Source organism: Cavia porcellus, unplaced genomic scaffold (genome assembly GCF_034190915.1).
Source record: "Cavia porcellus strain 051 isolate PalLab524CR breed Dunkin Hartley unplaced genomic scaffold, mCavPor4.1 scaffold_17, whole genome shotgun sequence".
Taxonomy (NCBI): Eukaryota; Metazoa; Chordata; class Mammalia; order Rodentia; family Caviidae; genus Cavia; species Cavia porcellus.
The window spans coordinates 69,826,072-69,845,787 of NW_026947500.1; the positions used below are offsets into that span (position 1 = coordinate 69,826,072).

At 55.8% G+C, this 19,716-nt stretch overlaps 1 protein-coding gene across 3 annotated transcripts in view; it reads right to left on the reverse strand.

The window, feature by feature from the left end:
• Positions 1–1,607: 1,607 nt before the first annotated feature.
• Olfm2 (olfactomedin 2) overlaps positions 1,608–19,716 on the reverse strand; it is a 52,270-nt gene continuing 34,161 nt past the window's right edge. For 2 of the 3 annotated variants that reach the window (XM_013155781.2, XM_063228618.1), the window contains exons 2-6: positions 5,819–5,968; positions 4,855–5,001; positions 4,356–4,575; positions 4,052–4,158; positions 1,608–2,876 (exon numbers count right to left, since the gene is read on the reverse strand). In XM_013155781.2, the coding sequence (XP_013011235.2) occupies positions 2,199–2,876; positions 4,052–4,158; positions 4,356–4,575; positions 4,855–5,001; positions 5,819–5,968 (1,302 nt within the window). In that variant the 3' untranslated portion in view covers positions 1,608–2,198. The remainder of the gene's footprint in view (positions 2,877–4,051; positions 4,159–4,355; positions 4,576–4,854; positions 5,002–5,818; positions 5,969–19,716) is intronic. The other variant, XM_063228619.1, reaches the window with a different exon arrangement.

Here is a 19,716-nt window from a genome sequence, read left to right on the forward strand (position 1 = left end):
TGTCCCCGTGGACGTCCAGGGTGCGTGGGGGTGCGCGCCCCCCCGTCCGTCTGTCCTGTTCCCTGGGGAGTCCCTGTCCCCTGGACTCTGCTCCCCCTCCCTGCGAGCCCAGGGAGAATGCGGCTGTTGAGTCAGATAAACGGGCCCCTGGAGCCCTGTCGGCATCCTGGTGATTTATGGATAAGGCGCTGTGGTTCCCTCGCCGCCCCACGTCCCCCTCCCGCACCCTCCTGCAGGAACCACATTGGGCCATAAATCCTGGGCTTCCCGCAGGGCAGGAGCCCGCGGCCTGCACAAGTCCGGTGAGAGCCGAACCACCGACTCCACCCGCGGCTCACCTGCAAGCAGACCTGTCCCTCATTCGCATCCCCCGGCTTCCGTGACCCCGGCAGGGCGCAGGCAGTCCCCCAGGGCACCCGGTTACTGCACAGGCCTGCAGGTCCCTGACCGAGGAGGAGGTGAGTGCACGGCCAGCGCTGGCCGGTGGAGGGCAGTGTCGAACCCGGGGCTCATCCCTGGCCGAAGCTGAAGCCTCAAAGGCTGAGGCTGTGTCAGACAGACAGACAGACAGACAGTCAGACTTGGTGCCCCATGAGCGTGTGGCCCTGAGCTCCGCCCTCAGCCCTTTTTCATTGTTGAGACGGTCACGCTAAGTTACTGTGTGGCCCGGGCTGGCCTCTAGTGACCTCCTGCCTCGCGGCCCCGTGTGTGCTCATCGTCTAGCGGGCCCAGCCGAGGGCCTGTCCCTGCGCTAATCCACACATCCATCTTTTCCCTTCCTGTCACACTTGCTCATTTAAATGGAAATTAATTGGTCTTCGGGAGGATTTCTTTAAAATTGGTTTTAAATGAGCACATTAGGCAGCCCCATTTATTATGCATGGGTTTCCTTCCCAGTATGGCTGGTGTCCGAGCTCCCAGATGATTTAATCAGGGAGGCCATTAATTAGGGCTGGGGAGGGCTGTGGCTCCCCACACCCTCTGGTGGCCACCCAGGCCCGGCGAGGGAGCAGAGTGGGCCCTGTGCCGCCCTGTCCTCAGCCTGTCCTTCCTGTCTGTGGCACCTCCACGTCCCCACCCACACACACCTCGCCGTCCTGGGGCACATCTGGCTGCAGAGCCCTCGTGTCTGCCTGGCCTCCCGCTCCGGTCCTGCCCTGCCGGGAGCCAGCCCTGCCTGAGCTCCCTCCCAGCACAAGGCTCCACCCTGTACTCTCCCTCCGCACTCCGGGAGGCTGAGGCAGGAGGGTCTCAAGTTGAAGCCCGGCCTGGGCAGTTTAGCAAGATCCTGACTCAATAAAAAAGGCTTCGAGTGTGGCTCAGTGCAGAGGCCTTGCGTTCAGTGCCCCGTGGCACACACACACTCACACCACCAAGGGAGAGGGCTCTGGGTGTGGTGGGGTCATCCTTAGCCAGGCCAAGGGCACCTTCTGCAAACGCTTTCTGAAATCACAAAGCAAAGAGAAATGATAAATTCAGCGGAGCCCAAGGGCTTGCCCTGGAGAGGGGCCCGCGCTCTGCCCAACCGCCCGGTTCGGCAGCAGGGACCAGTGCCGGTCGCCACCTGCGCCTCCACCTCGGCCACCACACACAGAGCCACGGAAGTGTCAAATGGCAAAGTCCCGTTTATTCCGGCAGCCCGGAGAGAAAACAAAATAAAACAAAAGGTCCATGCAGGCAACTCCAGGGCGAGGGCCAGCGGGAAGCAGGGAGGGAGGGGAGAGAGACGCGGGGACCTGAGGCTGGGCGGTGCAGTCGGGCTGCCTGTGGCTCGCACACCGCAGTCAGCACTGGGAGGCTGAGGCAGGGCCCGAGTTCAGACCAGCCTGCGCAAGTTAGCCGTGTAGTGAAACCATGTCTCAAAACAAGGGAAACAAAAGAGCTGAGGATGGAGAGCATGTAGCTCAGTGCAAAGGCCTCAGGTTCGATCCCCAGTACCCCCCAAAATAATAAAAAGATGTGGACATTCATAAAAAGGCAGAACGACCGGGAAGTGGGGTATCAAAAGCAGAGATCAACAAAGGAGGAGAGAGACCACCGAGAAAATGCAGGGAGAGAAATAGAAGGGCAGGCAATGAAAGCCGGGCAGAGGCAGGGAGAGGGGCCGACAGACACACAGACCAGAAGGGATGCAGCAGCGAGGGCCGGAGCCCCAGCAGCCCTCGGGCAGCCGGAGCCGCCGGCCGCTGCCAAGGCACCTAGGGGTCCCCCGCGGTGCTGATGACGTGGAAGAGGGTGACGTTGTACAGCACCTGGTGGCCGTTATTCCAGGTGTACAGGGCCCGCTCGCGGGGGTTGTAATCCAGCATGGAGATGTGTGAGTACTGGTTGTGGAAGGGCACGTCCGTGTACTCGTAGCTGGATGTGTTGGTGAAGTAGGAGAAGTAGACCTTGGCGCCGGCCAGGTGGGAGTTGGTGACGTAGAGCACGCCGCAGATCATGAAGGCCTCGCCCGCGCTGCGCTTGGGGTAGCCGGTGTCCCAGGACCGCACCACCTCCAGGGTGTGCGGGTCCAGCCGGCTCACCACGATGTTGCCCGCGTTCTGGTTGGTGGTGTAGACGGCCCAGAGCCCGCTCTCGTCCACCATGAAGTCCATGTCGGAGAAGCCGCCCCAGGAGTAGGGGAAGCTGTTGTTGTAGCCGGCGCCCGGCAGGCTCCGCTGCACCAGCACCGAGCGCGAGCGGAAGTGGTACTTGACCACCACGTTGCTCTGGTACTTGTTGTAGAACAGCGAGCCGTTGTACACCACGTGGCCGGTGCCCGCCCAGGGCTGCGGCAGCAGGTGCTGGATGAAGTTCTGGCCTTTGATGAAGTCGCCCAGGGTGCGGAACTCCAGGACCCGCCGGCCCTTGTAGTAGCCGTCCATGTACCAGACCTAGGGAAGCAGCCGGTGTCACTGCAGGAGTCAGCCGCGGTCCTGAGGGCCCAGGTCACTCACGCGGGCGCGGCTCAGCCCATCGTGTGACCACCTGGCTCACAGCAGACCCCAGCTGGGTGGCACCTGGTCCCAAAGGACTCGGGGAAAGTGGGCCAACAATTCAGGGGCGGCTGGACATGGGCTGCTTAGTGCTCACTGCACACCACCTGCGGTCATCACCAGGGTGACCCTGGTAGCCACCCAGCAGGTGGCCAGCATACTGTCATCTCCTCCACTGCCGTCGCCACATCACGGCTGTCATGAGTAGCCCTCGTCAGTGCCTTTGTTATTTTATACTGACGACTGACCCCAGGGCCTTTGCACTGAGCCACCTCCCCAGCCTTCCCTGCTTTCCTCCCTGTCTTCCTTCCATACGTTTATGTCTTTATTTATTTAAACTTTTTTTTCTTTAGTTTTTTTTTTTTTTTTTAAACAGAGTCTCACTATATTGTTCAGGTTGGCCTTCAACTCCATGTGCAGCCCAGGCTGGCCTCTGAACTCACAGCAATCCTCCTGCCTCAGCCTCCCAGGGTGCCAGGACGACGGCGTGTACCACCACCACGTCCGGCTGGGAGCCCTTGTTAATGCTAAAGGCAGAGACGGGGGACACAGACATTGGGGCCCCTGCCCGAGGCTCCCTGGCTAGAGCGTGGCCGGACAGGACACGAGTCCACGTGTGATTCCCAGACCAACCGAGTCCTCGAGCCCCCAGGATCCACGGGCATCCAGCGCCAGGGTGGATGGTGCTGATGCTGAGTGGCCTGGCAGTCACCAGCACAGGACGGTCACTGGGCAGCTTGTGGCTGGCGCCTGTGGCTTCAGGTAACGGGCAGCACTAGGTCATCCACAGGCCGTGCCCGGTGTGAGCAACGTCACGGTTGGCCAGGCCACGTGTGCAGTGGGTCCCTAAGGTCAGGTTGCCTCTAAGGCCTCACCCACGTCACAGAACCCGTGCCTGTCTGTGGCCAGTGACCACCCGGCGACCACTCTTCACTGCTCGGTCACTGGGCCTTGGGACTCCCAGGCCAGAGGGTCCCGGTCACCCTGAGGGCTGTGGGGACCCGGGCCAGGACCCTTGGGCCCCAGGGCGCAGGCACCGGCCCCGACCCCTGCCCCTCAGTGCTGTCACTCACCCGGCTGTCCGAGCTGGGGGCCATGGTGTCGGTCATCCAGGAGCCGAAGCGGGAGCCCATGGCCCGGATGGTGATGGGGTTACTGACGCCGGTCAGCTTGCCGCAGCCTGGGAGGCAGGAACGGGGGGAGGGTTAGGGAGGGACAGGGTGCGAGTGGGCGTGGGAGGGGGTTCCCGCCGGACTCAGGGTCAAGGTCACTCCCAGCACTGGGGCCAGTCGGGCTTGGGGTACAGGTCGGGGCGGGAGGTCAAACGGTCAGGGGTGCTGGGCTGGGGTCAGGGTCCAGGTCCGGGGTCAGGCGTACCCAGCTTCTGGGCGCAGGCGTGCAGCCGGGCCTCCAGGGCCAGGACGCGCTGCTGCAGGTCCTCGTAGCCGTAGGCGCCCATCTCCTCCTGGATGGCGGCCAGGCTGCCCGAGAGGTTGCGTACCTCCTCCCGCAGCCGCACGATGGTCCGCGTGTCCGTCTTGTACTGCTCCAGCACCGAGCCCAGGGGCAGCAGCTCCGCCATCCTGTCCTTCAGCTCCTGCCCACGAGGAGGTGCTGACCGCGGGCCTCACCCTGACCTCTGCACCCCACGGATCACCCACTGCTCTTTTTTCACTGTCGTTATTTTTGTTTGTTTGTTTTTTGAGCCTCGGTAATGCAGCCCAGGCTGGCTTGGAACTCACAGGGACCCTCCCGCCTCAGCCTCCCCAGGGCTGGGTGACAGGCAGGCGCCCCACACCCGCCAGCTCGGCCTGCCGTCTCTGCCGACTCTCAGCCCCGACACCAGTGCCACCAGCCCTCGCCTCCCGGGGCCCACCTGGAAGCTCTTGGCGGACAGGGAGCCGTCAGCCGCCCGGAGCCGGGCGTCCAGGCTGCGCATGAGGGTCTCCATGCCACGCACGTACTGCAGGTCGCGGTAGGTCCGCAGCTCAAGGACTTCCATGGACTGGGACACGTTCTGCACCTGAGACGGGGACCACGCTAGAGACCCCACAACCAGGGATGCCACAGACGGGCCCGGCCGCCCGTCCTCCCCGGAGCTCACCAGCAGCCGCCCGGCAGCTCGGCCGGGCTAGGAAGGGCCCAGCCCACCCCGCAGGCCGCTGTCCCTCAGCCCCCCGGCTGCCGTCCTGTCCCTCGGGTCCGCGGGCCAGCATCGGCTCCTCAGCAGCGGAACTACTGTCCAGAACAGTCTCCTACCTGCCCCGCCCAGTCTGGGGACTGGACCAGGCCTTGGCCCTGAGCTACAGGCCCGGCCCTTTTCCTGTTTATTTTGCTACTTTTTGTTATTTTGACACAGGGTCTCACTGTGTAGCTCAGGCTGGCCCTGAACTCACTTTGCTGCTCTTGGACAGGCAGCAGTCCTCCTGCCTCAGCCTCCCGAGGGCCAGAATCACATACAGGCTTGTGCCACCACGGCTGTTTTGTTTTCAAGACAGAGTCTCACTAAGCTGGCCAGGGAAAGAGGCATGCAGAGCCACAGGCGGCCAGGAGAAAGTGTCGTTCTATGACCCTCTGGAAGGAGAGGGTGAGCCCCGCCACAGGCACAGGGCTCCGTCAGCCCGAATGCCGCCCCCAGGGTCTGCCGCCTTCTCGCCCCCAAGCCCTGGGCTTCTCTTCTCCGAGGCCTGAGCGGAGACTGAGCTAAACATCCACCAGGAGCTGGGGATGGGGTTCCACATGCAGGACGCCCTGGGCTGCATCCGCAGCTCCCCAGGAGCAGCGCCCCTCAGGCAGCTCTGCACCGTGCACGCTCTGGGAGGCGGGCCTGGGGTCTCTACCTTCTCCATCAGCTGCCGAAGCTCCCGGCTCCGGCCGTCCCGGGAACAGGTGCTCTGCGCCGGGATCACAGCGGTGCACACGCATTTGCCGTCCGGGGCCTGAGCCGAGGTGTACAGCTGCCAGCCCTCCTCGGGACTCTGGAAGAGAGTCTGCGACAGGCGGGGTCAGAAGCCTGGACTAGGAAGGGCCCCCTCATCTTCTGTTTGGTCTCGCTGTGTAGCCCAGGCTGGCCTCAGACTCTCAGCGACCCTCCTGCCTCAGCCTCCTGAGGGCTGGGATGAAGGCTGCCTTCCTCAGGGAGCCCCATTGGAGTGAACCACAGCAGGAAACTGGGGGGCTTCGGCTCTGCCCCAAGCCAGGAATGTATTGTCTCAAACACACAATTCTGCCTCCATAACCACAATTAGAAGCTGCTTGTGGTAGCAAGTAATTCCAGCACTCAGGAGGCTGAGGCAGGAGGGTCTTCAAGATTTTGAGGCCAGCCTGGACCATATAGTGAGACCCTCTCCAAAACAAAAACAGTTGTTCTGGGCTGGGGATTTAGCTCGGTGGCATAAGCACCTGCCTTGCAAGCAGGCAGTCATGAGTTCGATCCCTGGTACCGATAAAAAAAAAAAATAGTCGTTCCACTGTTTGGCTGGGGAACAATGCCAAGAAGAGTCCAGGACAGACACTTCCTTTTTTTAACTATTATGTCCACAGGCTCTGCTCCAGGCAGAAACAACAATGCATGTGTACACACCCAAACTCCTCCAGGAGTTTTATTAAAGTGGAGGGAAACAGAAATAAGAAAGTATCAAGTATATTTCAATGATGAGAACCCTAGAGAGAAGAGCACAGGAAAAGGGAGAGCTCAGCTCCTGTAGTGATCCTGCTGTGGGCCTGGGCGCCGCCGCCTAACCGGGAGCCCCATTGTTAGCCCGCACCCCCTCTGTCCTCAGCCCTGCTGCACCCAGGAGGGAGCTGCTGGGGCTGACGCCTGCACAGAGCTCCTGGGTCCCCACCCAGCATCCAGGCTGCCATAAGGTCTCGCCCTGTGGCCGCTCCTGTGCGTAGAACTGAAGCACAGACTCTGTTGATTTTTTTAGTTTTTCTGTTGCGGGTTGTTTAGAGACAGGGTCTCGCAATGTAGTTCAGGCTGGCACGGAACTCACTGAGCAGCCCAGGCTGGCCGAGACGCGCTCACAGTGATCCTCCTGCCTCAGCCTCCCAAAACACCCAGATTCTAGTCAGGCGTGCCCACCATGCCTGGCACGCCTACAGACTCTGTCTCTGTGACTTGTGATTACCACCTGATACAGCGTAAGTGCTATGCAAGAGCTGTTGGAATGTATCATTTAGCGAATCATAATAAGAACAAAGCTTGAGGCTCATGCAGTGCTGCAGGTCTGTCATCTCAGACACTTGGGAGGCTGAGGCAGGAGCATCACAAGTTGGAGCCCAACCCCGGCAATTTAGTCAGACCGTGACTCAAAAGTAAATAACAGGGCTGGGAATGTAGCTCAGGGGTAAAAGTTTGCCCAGTGTGCATGAAGCCTGGGTTCAGCCCCCCATAATTCTGTGCACTCCAGTACAGAGTGGGGTGCCAATCTGTGGATGGCTGAGTAGGCAGGTGCTCTCGGGTTCAGGATTGAACCCAAAGCCTTCGCGCTGAGCTACATCCTCGGCCCTCTGTTTTACTTTTAATTTTGAGCACAGTCTTGCCTAGTCACTAAGTCGCCCAGGCTGGATTCGAACTTGCGACCGTCCTGCCTCAGCCTCCGCGAGGGCTGGGATCACAGGCGTGTGCCCCTCCTCTGCCACAGCCTGTGTTTAGTCCTCTCCTACAGAGCCCCACCTGAGGCAAAACAGATGGCCCCGAACGCCTGGCCCTTGGCTCTGGAATCAGCCTCCCTTCCTTTCAGAGGGAACCCAGTTCTGTAAACCAGCACAAAGCCAATCAACAAACAGGAGCGCAGAGCGCCCCTTCCCATCCCCCCGGCTCCATCCCCAAGCAATTAGGACAAAAACTCCCTCCCCCAAAGACTCTCGTTTGTGCAGAAACAGATCAGCCTGGCTCAACATAATGAACCTCCTCCCGCTCTGCCTGGCGCGTCCTTTAAGGCAAACAAGGCCTTCTCCCTCCACGAGGAAATATTGAATTGTAAAAGACGGGAGCCTTAAGTGGCAGGAAGAGACGGCCTCCGTGGCTTTCCGGGAATAATTGTCTGTGTCGGCTGTGCCTCGCAGCCGGCTCTGCAGCAGGAAAATTAAATGCCTGGGGTCGGGCTGCCAGCTCTCAGCCGCTCAGAGCCCCAGGCCGGCCCCAAGGCTCTGAGTCAAAAACGCAGGCAAGTTCCCGTCCCTAGAAGCCACTGCGATGTCTTGGAAAGCTTATTTTATTTTTAGTATTAGTATTATTACTACGTGTTTTTTGGTTTGGCTTGGTTTCGGTTCTTTGAGACCAGGTCTCCCTGTGTATTCCGGGTGGCCCTGGGTTCACCATGTAGACCTTTGATTCCTGGCAATCCTTCTGCCTCAGCCTCCCGGGCCCAGTTCGCTTTTATTATTTTAAGTGGTGCTTGAGGGGATCAAATTCAGAAGTCCATGCATACTAGGCAAACATTTACCTCTGAGCTACCGTCCCGGTGGTTTTTTGATTTTTACTTTTTTTATTCAGACACAGGGTCTCACCAAGTTCCCCAGGCTGACCTCAAACTTGGGATGCTCCTGCCTCAGCCTCTGGGTAGTGGGCTTGCTGCCGCATCCAACAAGGCTTTACATTTAAGAGTTCAAGTGCTATTTCTCCCAGGCTGGGTCTAGCTTGAGACCAGAGTCACCAACTCAGAGCAGCACCTGGGAGGCTGAGGCGGGAGGATCTCCTAGCACAGCAGTGGCAAAACTACCAGCACGGGGCCGGGGATTTAGCTCAGTGACATAAGTGCCTGCCTTGCAAGCACGTGGTCGTGAGTTCGATCCCTGGTACTGGTAAAAAAAAAAACAAAAAACCTACCAGCACGGATGTTATTTGTTTTTCTTTATAGACAAAAGATGTTGAATGAAGTATGATTTTTTTTTTTTTCTAAACTAAAGCCTCAGTGTTCAGGATTAACTCCAGGGTTGGCATTTTGCAGTAAACAAGCGGGTTTCAGGTTGCTAAGCACTGGGCTCTGAAAGCTTCACCAGTACTGGCCTGCGTTTGAGAGCGGCCCAGGCTGCATCGTGCGACCCAGTCTCAAAAGGGGGATCCTGACCAGCCAGCCTGTGTGCCTTCACCGTGACAAACGTGCCGGAGAACCCGGCCGCGGTCGTTAGCTGCACCCTGGTTCCAGGTTTAATATCCCTGCAAATGGGCGGCAGTGAGCCCCGAGCCCCAGGCGGGTTCTCCAAACCGTCCTCGCTGCCTGGGAAGCTCCAGGTCCTGCTACGGAGCCGCTGCCCAGTGATGCCCAGGCGAGAGGCCGGCTGAGACACAGAGGCAGCCCCTCACTGCCGGCTCCGCTGGCCGCCGCCCGAGCTGGATTCCCGAGGACCTGGCTCTCTGGGATCTGGCCAACAGCGCAGCGGCCTCTTAATAAAATGAGCCTATTACTGTGTTCCAGGCTGGATAATTCAATCAGGAAGCCGAGGTGGCTTGGGGCTTCTATATTTATTTGTACCCTGCCTTTTCCGGAGAAGTAGCTAAGTGGTTTACAAGGATATGTAAAACACCACAAGATAGTGCCAGTTAAGTCTGAGCGAGCCTGAGGCACGGCGGGGGCAGCGTGCCAAGGCCTGTAGGCAGAGCCTGGTCTCCCCGCAGGGCGGGGAACCGGCCAGACAGGTGCGGGCCGGCCGCTCACAGCATGATGGAGCCATGGGGCAGAGACTTTACAATGTTAAGCTGAAATATTAGACAGTGATTAAAAACCAGAGCTCTCTCTTTTTGGTGGCCCTGGGGTTTGAACCTGGGGCCTTCAAGTGGATCAACATCCCCAGCCCTTCATTTTTCTTTCCCATTTTTCAGATATAGTCTTGCTAAGCTGCCCAGGCTGGCCTTGAACCTGTGATGCTCCTGCCTCAGCCTCCTGGACAGGCCTGGGACACCATGTGTCGGTTTCATGGAGTTCTTTGTCTCTCTGTCTCTCTGTCTGTGTCTGTCTCTTAGACAGGATCTCCCTGTGTAGCCCAGGCTGACCTTGAAGTTGCAGCGATCCTCCTGCCTCAGCCTCCCAAGTCCTGGGATCACACGAATTCATTACCATGCCTGGCCCGTTCCTGAGTTTTTAAAAGTCTGTTTAATTTTTCCTCCTCTTAGGAGAACAAGAGAGGAAGAAAAAGAAGGGGAAAAAAAAAACCCCTCTGAAAGTGGAGACGCGAGCCAGAGCCAGAGTGACGCTAAGAAAAACTCGTCCCCTGCAACCCAGCCCGTCAGCATATGCTCGGGCCATAAATTTGGCTCCGAGCTCCTCAGCAGCCACCTCGGAAAGAGAAAGCTGGTCATTTATGCAGCTCTGGGCGTCCTGAAACAAAAGTACGCCAGCTGCTTGCGAGCAGGCGAGACTATTTTTGGGCCTGGAAACAGGCAGGGATTTCTCCCACGGCCTTCCACAAAAGGATTCGGTGTGAAGTCTCCGCATCTTCCCTCACACGGGAACTCGGGTGGCTCTGGACGCCTCGTCCTCGTCCTCTACACGATGGCACGGTCGTCCCAAGTCCCCCTGATGTGACTGGGTGTGGGGCAGGGCAGTCATGCACAGACGTCTCCACACACTGCCTTCCTCTCCAGTCGCTGTTCCTGCCTGGAACACACCATGCTTGTGCGTTTTGTTTCCTACCTCAGGTCCTTTGCACAGTCAGAACTGCTGCTGTCAACACCTGCCCTCCCTCAGCCTGGACTCTCCTCAGTCCCTAGGGCCCAGGAATCTGAGTCTCTGCCAAGGCAGCGTCTGTGACTCATCTCCCCAGGCATCCTGGGACTTCCCCCAAGCTTCTGTTCCTTCCTTGACTATAACAAAATGCCCAAGCCTGGCTGCCCTTAAAGACAAGGTTCCAGGATGGCTGCAAGGCCAAGCAGGGAGAGGCCACGCCCCCAGCTAACTAAGGACCGCCCACAAGGCCCCGCCTCTTAAAGGTCCCGCTCTGAGAATCACAATTCCAAGGTACCAACCTGGGGAAACCTTGCCTCCAAGACCCCACCACTCTGTTCCTTTTTTCTTTTTTCTTCTGTACTGGGGATTGAATCCAGGGTCTTTGCACTGAAATACACTCCAGACCGTTAGAAAATATTTTTTCTGGTTGATAAATTACGTATTGTTATCTTAGAAATAGTTGTTGAAGTTATAAAATCAAAGCATAAAAAGTGGCTAGACACTCAAGCATGGATAGTGCAAAGCCTTCTGTTCAATGATCTGACAGAAGTTTAGGAATATGGGCATTGTCCTGCACACTATACCTACCGTTATATCCTGCAGAGCACTTTCCTATTCTGGATCTTATTACTCTTTCAGTTTTTATTATGTTTTACACTAGAAAGACAATGTGATATTTACTAATGTGAGTCTTGTTGATTTCACTAATGAGGACAGTCTCCAGCAGCCTCCATTTACCTATAAAAGCCTCGAGATCATCCTTCTTTATAGCCGGGTAATATTTCATTGTATAAAAATACCACATCTTTGTCATCCATTCTGCGGTTGATGGGCATAAAAAATATTTTTTAAAAAGCTTTTTGATGCAAAAAAATAAATTTGAGACAGGGTCTTGCTATATTGCTAAGTTTCCCAGACTGAGCTGGAACTCATAGGCCTCCTCTGCCTCGGCCTCCAGAGTGCCGGGTTTACTAACTGAGTTAGGCCCCATGACAGCATGTTCTATCATACTTGCTGTCTGGTAAGTGATAAAATTTGGGTACAGAGGAGCCGAGGTGGTGCAGATCAGAAATGGTGGACTCTGAATTCAAACAGTAGCCGTGCGACTCTATCCTCCACCTGCACTATCTCCCGGATGACTGGGCCATTAGGGCCTCATCAGTGTTACTGAGGCTGCCTCTGTCCCTACACAGGTACCAGCAAGAGGATGGGAGCTTTGTCTGTTTTGCAAACAATTCATCCCTGAATCCCCAGAGCCCATACAATGAATGTTTGTTGAATGACTAGACGTTGATAGACCAGCGGGACAGAAAGCAAACATCTCCGCTGATCTGCCATGAATTCTACCCGCCCACACTGCCTTGTGCAGCTCCCGGAGGGATCAGCTGAGGCTTCTCCTCGCCACCTGCCAGGACGGCAGGGGCTGAGATGGATGATCAGGGCCAGGCCTGTCACCGTGGCTGAGCCATGACGCCTCGTCCCTTTGGAGGGCGCGAGATAATAGCTGCTGCCCGTCAGGCCTCCGGGCCGTGGCAAATCCCCCCGAGTGATGCGCTTGACAGCCTTAAGGAAGATGTCAACAGCCTGCAGGCGGCTCAGCCCGGCTGCGGGCCTGCTGGGACAGCCAAGGGGCCAGGCAACTGACTGTGGGCTTGTCCACTCATCTGTCCACTCGCCCAGCTGGCCAGTGGCCCATCAAGCCGTCCTCCCACTGAGATGCAGGAGCTAGTGTGTCGAGAGTGGGAGTTGACTGGAGAGGGGCCGAGATCCGGCCATCAGCCCGAGACACCCTCAAGTCTACACTCGAGAGGAGCGGAACGCTGTCTGCAGAGCTGGGAGGTCCCAGAGAGACCGTGCCAGGCCCGGGCTCTGCCCCACGCCCAGGCAAGGAGAAGGTGGTGAGGACTTCTGGGGTACCGGGGACTGAACTAGGGCCTCGTGGAAGCCAGGCAACCGCTCCACCACTGAACTGCACGCCCAGCCTCTGAAGAACTTTTATTCTGATACAGCATCTCACTGAGTTGCCCAGGTCAGCCTTGAAATTGAGATCGTCCTGCCTCAGTCTCCGACCGTAGCTGAGAGAACAGTGTAAATCCCTGCACCTGCTCGCTTCCAGGCTTCACGTTTCAGTCACCACTTCTAGAGCTCTCTCTTTGAAGCTACTTGGTGCAAGGCACAAATATAGAGTCTTAGAGCCCCAATCCCAAGGCAGATACTAACACTAGCTGTGATTTATGGATGGGGAAACTGAGGCACTGCAAGGCATATTCAGTTAGCCAGACTGCAGAGCTGGGATTTGGATGCTGGGCTGTCTGACTGATCCTCGCTATGCCATGAGGCCAAATGTCCCTCTCCCCATAGTGGCTCTGTCCTCTAGGCCGTTCCCCGGGAAACAACAGGTTGGGTTTGAATTTGAGACCCTCCTGTCTCAGCCTCCCAGAATGCTGAGGTCATAGGTGTGCATCAAAAAGTCCGGCACTACGGCAAGTTTCCAATGTGTCAACCCTACCTCAGGCCTTCTGGGGCTCCCAGTGCCCTCCATGTAAAACCCAAATGCCATGCAGACACAGTCACTGGTCCTGCCCAGGTGGTCTGGCTCAGTCCTTGGCCTCTGCACTGCGGGTCTCTGCCCCCCGACCCCCCAGCTCCCGTTTCCTGCCTCCGGCCCTGTGCCTACTGTGTTCAGGGCCCAGGAGACCCTCATTCCTCTTTCCCATGGTGCAAACCTCCGTAGGCCCCCACAGAAGCGGGTGGGCCCCGCTATGGGTCGGGCATGGCGTGAGTGTGCCCCCCTGAGGATGCGTGTGCCGGGAGCTCGGTGGCCAGTGTGGGGTTTTCAGTAAGTGGGGGACCTCTAACAGGTCGCGCTGCTTAACACTTAGTCAACTTAACAAGCGAAGCTCTGAGTACCTCTGCAGATGATGGACAGGGAGGCCAGCAAACCGAGGGAAGACCCGCCCCGGAAGTGGGTGGCACTGACCAATCGGTGTGTAGACGTAATAAAAGGGAAAGAAGCACGTCTTCCGGTTCGGGCGGCCCTCAGGCTCCGCCGTCGCCTTTGCAGGTCGATCCTCAACTTTTTCAGCCTTGCAGCGCAGACTCGCCGCTGACTCCACAGTGAGCTCCAGGACGCGAATCTTTGACTATTACGATTCCTGGAGCTGCGTGGTTGGCGGAGGGCCAGCGTGACTCTTGCTCCGGCTCTGAAGGCCCAGCTGACCCACGGCCGCGTCCGCCTGCTTCCCCTGCCGGTCCCGCAGGGGTCGCCGTGGGGAGCATTAACGCGGTCCGGAGCGAGCTCCCCCTCGGCCTGTGCATCGCCGGGCCTCCTCCCGAGTGCGCCCACAGCACGCTGCTGGTCTCCACTGCTGCGGTGTGTGGAGCTTCGTGCAGTCTTAGGCTTTTCGGAGGTGGGAAACCCAGCGTTTCTGACGGATTGCAGGGCAGACGCTGGGGTTGAGTGTGAATGTGACGTTTTCCCGAGGGTGGGTGGCCTGCGTACAGTATAAAGGACAGAAGGAGGTCTGTCTCTCTGTGCCCTTCCTCTCTGGTTGTTCTGGTATCTTCCACCACCGTGAGTGGTTGCCCTGTGCCCTGCCACCCTGCCTTGGAGCCAACTCCCTGTAGACTGAAACCTCGGCAAACTGTGAGCTAAATAAGCCTTCCCTCCCTTAATTTTGGACATCAGATATTTTGTCTCTGCAACAAGAAAAATAACTAAGAATTTGGTACCCCAGAAGTGGGGTCTGTTGTTAGTATACCTGACCGTGTGGTTCAGGAGCCTTTGGGAACTGCTTTGTGGGAAGAGTTTGGAAAGGATCAAAATAGGTCTGGAGGGGCTGGGGATTTAGCTCAGCGGCATAAGCACCTGCCTTGCAAGCAGGCGGTCATGAATTTGATCCCCAGTACCGATTAAAAATAGGTCTGGAACACTTGAGGCTGTTCTGGATGGGAGAGTCCAGTCAGAGCTCAGAAGACCTGAAGGCTGACAGAAATCCTGCAGTAAAGACCAAGCTCAGGAGGTTTCTGCAGGGAAGAAGGATTGCACACACTGGCTGTTGGACTCCAGATGATGTGTACCTGGAAGAGTTTGTCTGCATTTTGCTCATGTGCAGAGGCTTTACCTGAGACCGGGGTAAAGGGCAGCAGACTCATTAACCTGACAGAAGGAATTTCAAGGTGGGCTCATGTTGAAGATGTGGCATGGCTACCACTGGGGGCTTTTAGCCAGATTAATGTTGAGAATCAAGAGCCAAGAATATAGTGGAATGATTTAAAATGTGAGTTTGGCCAGAAAAGAAGCTCTAGTAAATCTGTGGACTTCAAAGACAGAGCAGAGGCGATCTTGATTGCTAAAAAGGAACAGGAGACCAGAAAAAATGGCCCAAGAGCATCACAGGAAGCAGCAGGACTCCACCCTTTGTAGCCTCAAGATTGCAAAAGTGAAAGACTTTGCTTTGAGAAGAAAAACCACAGAGCACCATGTTCCAGATGGCAGCATAGAGAATTTGTTCCTCAGAATTGGGTTCAGAATGTCCAGTGATCCAGGCACTCAGCCCTACAGCCAGGAGAGAAGGAAGCCTGGTTACTGCTCCTGCTTGCAACAGACCTTGGCATCATTCACGCGGCCCTGGTTTTAGGCACATGCAGAATGCAAGAGTTGTGGGGTCAGGATAGTTTCCAGCCAGATTCCAGAAGGCCGGGAAGGCTACACAGGGTGTCACTAAGATGGGAGTACGAAGCCAAAGGTGCAGTGGAGACCCCAGAAGTTTGAAGAATCCAGGAATGTGGATCATCAAGGAAAACTGCAAGGAGGTAGTAGAGCAAGCCCAAGAGAAAAGCCACAGGAGCCACGGCCATGGGTACCCAAGCCCAGCCACAGGAGCCACGGCCACGGGTACCCAAGCCCAGCCACAGGAGCCACGGCCACGGGTACCCAGGCCCAGCCACAGGAGCCACGGGCACGGCCACGGGTACCCAAGCCCAGCCACAGGAGCCACCACCACGGGTACCCAAGCCCTTCGGAGTCACATCTGGCCACAGGCTGCCTCGGATGCTGCACGTGGAACTTCAGGACTTAATGTTTCCCTTGCTGGATTTCAGACTTACTTTGGTTCCATTCCTTTGTATTTCCCTGTTTATGACTTTTGGAATGGAAACGTCTATCTTGTACCATTGAATGTTGGAAGTGTTTAACTTTCTTTCTGTTTGTACAGGGGTTCACAGCTAAGAGGCTGCCTTACATCTCAGAGGAGACTTGGGATTTGAACTTTACAGCAATGCTGAAACTGTTGGGACTCGTAGAGATGAAATAAACGTCTTTTTCTTTCTATAAAGGAGTGTACAGAGTCTTTGGGAGCCCACAGGAAGAATGTTACCATTTGTGTCTAGATTTCCCCCAAAGCCCCATACAGTCTTAGGCCTTTTCAGACATGGAGGTATCTTGTGATTGATTCAAGGTCCAGTGCTGGGATTAAGGGTGTGAGTGCAATACTGACCCTAGGATGGGTGGCCTGGATATACGGACAGAAAGAGGTTTGTCTCTCTCTCCTCTGTTGCTTTTGGTGTCTTCCACCACCACAAGTGGTTGCCCCTCTGCCCTACCACCCTCTTTGGAGCCAGCTGGTTATGGACTGAAACCAACACAAACTGTGAGCCAAATAAACCTTTTCTCCCTTAATTTTGGGTGTCAGATATTTTGTCTCAGAAATGAGAAAAGTAACTCAGACACTCACCTAATCTCAGATTTTCAGCCCCCAAAACTGTGAGCTAAATAAACCTTTCAGCTCTATACATCACTCAACCTCATGCGTTTTGTTACAGTAGCAGGATTTGGACTAAGTCCTCTCAAACGTTCCTTCAGTATCTGGTGCACACACTCATGAGTCCTGTGACAGCAGGTTGTGACAGTCTCATGCAAGAAGAGGTTCTTTAGCATCACAATGGCAGCAATAAATAATAATAATGATCATGCTGATAATAATAAGCCAGCTAACATTTATGGCACATATTTTCCGAGTTACGCCACGTTCTAAGTGCTTTGCATTATAATTTCTCCCCAGTCTTCATCAGGCCTGATGAGATAGAACCATGATGAATGTTCAGAGATCTGCATCTGCCGCTTCCCGTCTGTAAGTCGGCAAGCAAATCACTTTCTCTGTCATTTGCAAAATGGCAGTAAAAACCCTCCCTCTCACCACCCAGAGATGCACACGCACATTTAATTGTAAGCTGTTTGAGACTTAACTTTCATCTGCTCTATCTAGGGCTATAGAAAAAAGGGAGCACCCAGCATATAGGAACTGGGTTCCGCAGCCACCAGCAGCTGTTAAGATTTATCACCTTTCCCTCCCCTGCCTTGCTCTGCAGGCATGGGAACTACATTTCCCACACTCCTTTACCCTGACTTCCGGGAAGGCTTAACCAATGAGAGGAGTTCACGTAGGATGGGAGGGCGGGGCAAAGGGAGAAGGCAATGTACTTCAAGCTGTCTCTGCCTCTTGAAATCAGTGTGACTGCATCTCCTGCTGTAGGCACCATGTTGGCCTCTGCCTATATTCCCCTCCTCTCTAGCCCCCACTCTTAAGGATATAGAGGCCCTCTCTATGGTTCCTAATCTCTGGCTTTCTTTTCCATCCTTTATTTAGTTTATCCTCTCTGCCACCATCTGCATAAACAAGTACCTGAATCGAAACCCTTGAATGGTCTAGCGAAACTCAGCTTCTCTGCCTGGCCCTTGGCGGGGAATAGTTAGATTCCCTGCTGCTCAACAAATATCTGAATGCACTGGCTGCTGTAGAGTTCAAGAGCACAGGATTCTGCAGGTCCGAATTCTGATCTGTTCCTTCCCGTGTGACCTTAGGCAGGTGGCTTAACTCTTTTTAGAGAGGTATCTGTTAAGGATTGAGCTATATGTCTAGCCAGTGTTATTGATTATTTTGAGGCAGGGTCTTACTGGTTGCTGAGTTGCACAGGGGGGGCTGCAACCTGAAATGCTCATGCCTCAGCCTCCCAGAGGGCCGGGATTATAAGCGTACACCACCACACCGCCACTTTCTTAACTCCTCTGTCTCCTGGCCTGTGTCAGCCCATATTCAGTTGCTGTGACAACATTCCCGAGGCTGAGTACTTCATGGAGATGAGGTTAATTTAGCTCACAGGTCTGGAACTCTGAGAGCATGGATCTGACCCTGCAGAGGACCTCTGGAAGATGGCTTGACCGTAGGGCGTGTGTGTAGGTGTGACAGGCTGAGGTCACACAGCAGGACGGGAAGTGAGCATAGTCTAGGGGTCAAGCTTGCTCTTTGCACTACAGCCCGCTCAGGGGAGAACTAACTGGGTTCCTCAGGTAACTAGGTGAATCTCTTTTGAGGGCCACACCCCGGTCACCTAAGAGCCTCCCACGAGGCCCTGCCTCTCAGAGGCTCCATCGCCTGCAAACTGTGGGTCAGGCATCCAGCACAGGAACTCTGTGGGGACACAGTCAAACCGTACACCATGTAAAAGCTGAGGTCGTGGCAGGTGGGGTTCACGCATGCTTGTAATCCCAGCGCTTTGGGAGGCTGAGGCAGGCAAACCCCAAGTTACAGCCCTGCCTGTGTAGCTAGGCAACTAGCACAACCCTGTCTCAAAATTAAAAAAGAAACATTCGAGGGCTGTGAAGGCAGCTCGGTGAGCAAGCTCAGGGTTCGATGCCCAGTGCAAAAGAAAAACACCATTAACCCCTGCTGAGGGGGTGCTTGGCCCTCAGAGGCGCGGGCTGGGGATGCCCCGCGTTAGAAAACGGATTAGACGATGAATTAGAGCCAGACCGCGGTGCCGGCCGGGCACGCAGCTCGCCGCCAGGCTTTTATTATAGGCTCAGGGAGCGGCGCCGGCCCAGAACCGTGAAGATCCCCTGCCGGCTTCTCCTCTGACACACTTTTGTTTTGACATCACTTTAGATTCACCAGTCAATTAATGCACACAGCACGGGGGCTGCCCGAGTGTGCATCACACACTGTCACCACGACCGCCTTCCTGGGACCCAGCAGGCCGCGTGTGCATCTCCCCACTCAGAGCCCAACCCAGGAGCCCACGCCGCAGGAAATCACCCGGCTCTTCAGTCTGCACCGCACTGGGACAGTTTCTCAGTCTTGTTTTGCATGACCTTGACGGTGCTGAGGACCAGAGGCAGGGTGTGGTAGAAAGATGCCCCATCCGGCTTCATTTTTATTTATTGTTATAACCAGGGATCTTACCCAGGGCCTTCGCACTGAGCTACACGCCAGCAGTGCATTTTATTGCTATTTTGAAACCAGGTCTCCCTAAGTCACTCAGTTGCCCACACTGGGCTAGAACTTGTGATCCTCCTGCCTCAGCCTCCCACAGTGCTGGGATGACAGGCGTGGTGCCCCCACCAGCTTTTAAGGGCAGAAAGTAAACTTGTGTCATTCAGTGTGGAGAAAGGCCCAACCTTAGATCCCCAGCCATGGGGGAAAGAAAGAAACAAAGAAAGAGAGAGAGAGAGAGAGAGAGAGAGAGAGAGAGAGAGAGAGAGAAAGAGAGAGACAGAGAGAGGCAGGCAGGCCTGGCTGCCGCGGCTTGAATGAACCGGTGAGTTGCCATCCGGTCCTCCTCCCCACCCGCCCGCCGCACCCCAGGCTGTGTGGCACCCCTGCCAGAGGCAAGATCTAGAAACGTTCACAGGCACATAAAAGCCCTTCTTTTTGCAGGAAGATTCGGTTTTGATCCGTCCTTTGTAGACATCAAGGATTCATTTCTTTAATATTTAGGGACTTTTGAACCACAGAGGAGCCAGGCATATTTGCATCAGACAGCTCGTTTTCCAAGGCAAAGGAGCCACCGAGCCAGAGACAGAGACAGAGAGAGATCGGCGCCTTCTGCTGCTCTCTCCCGGGCCTTCGGGGCTCCTGAGTGGGGTGAGAATTCTGGCATTACACACAGACAGAGGTCCTCCCAAGGAATTTCTATGTTTTTTCTCACACTACTGGGGAAGGAATCCAGGGCCTCCACACTGATTGATCTTCATCCCTGGCCCCTTTTTATTATTATTATTTTTTAATCTT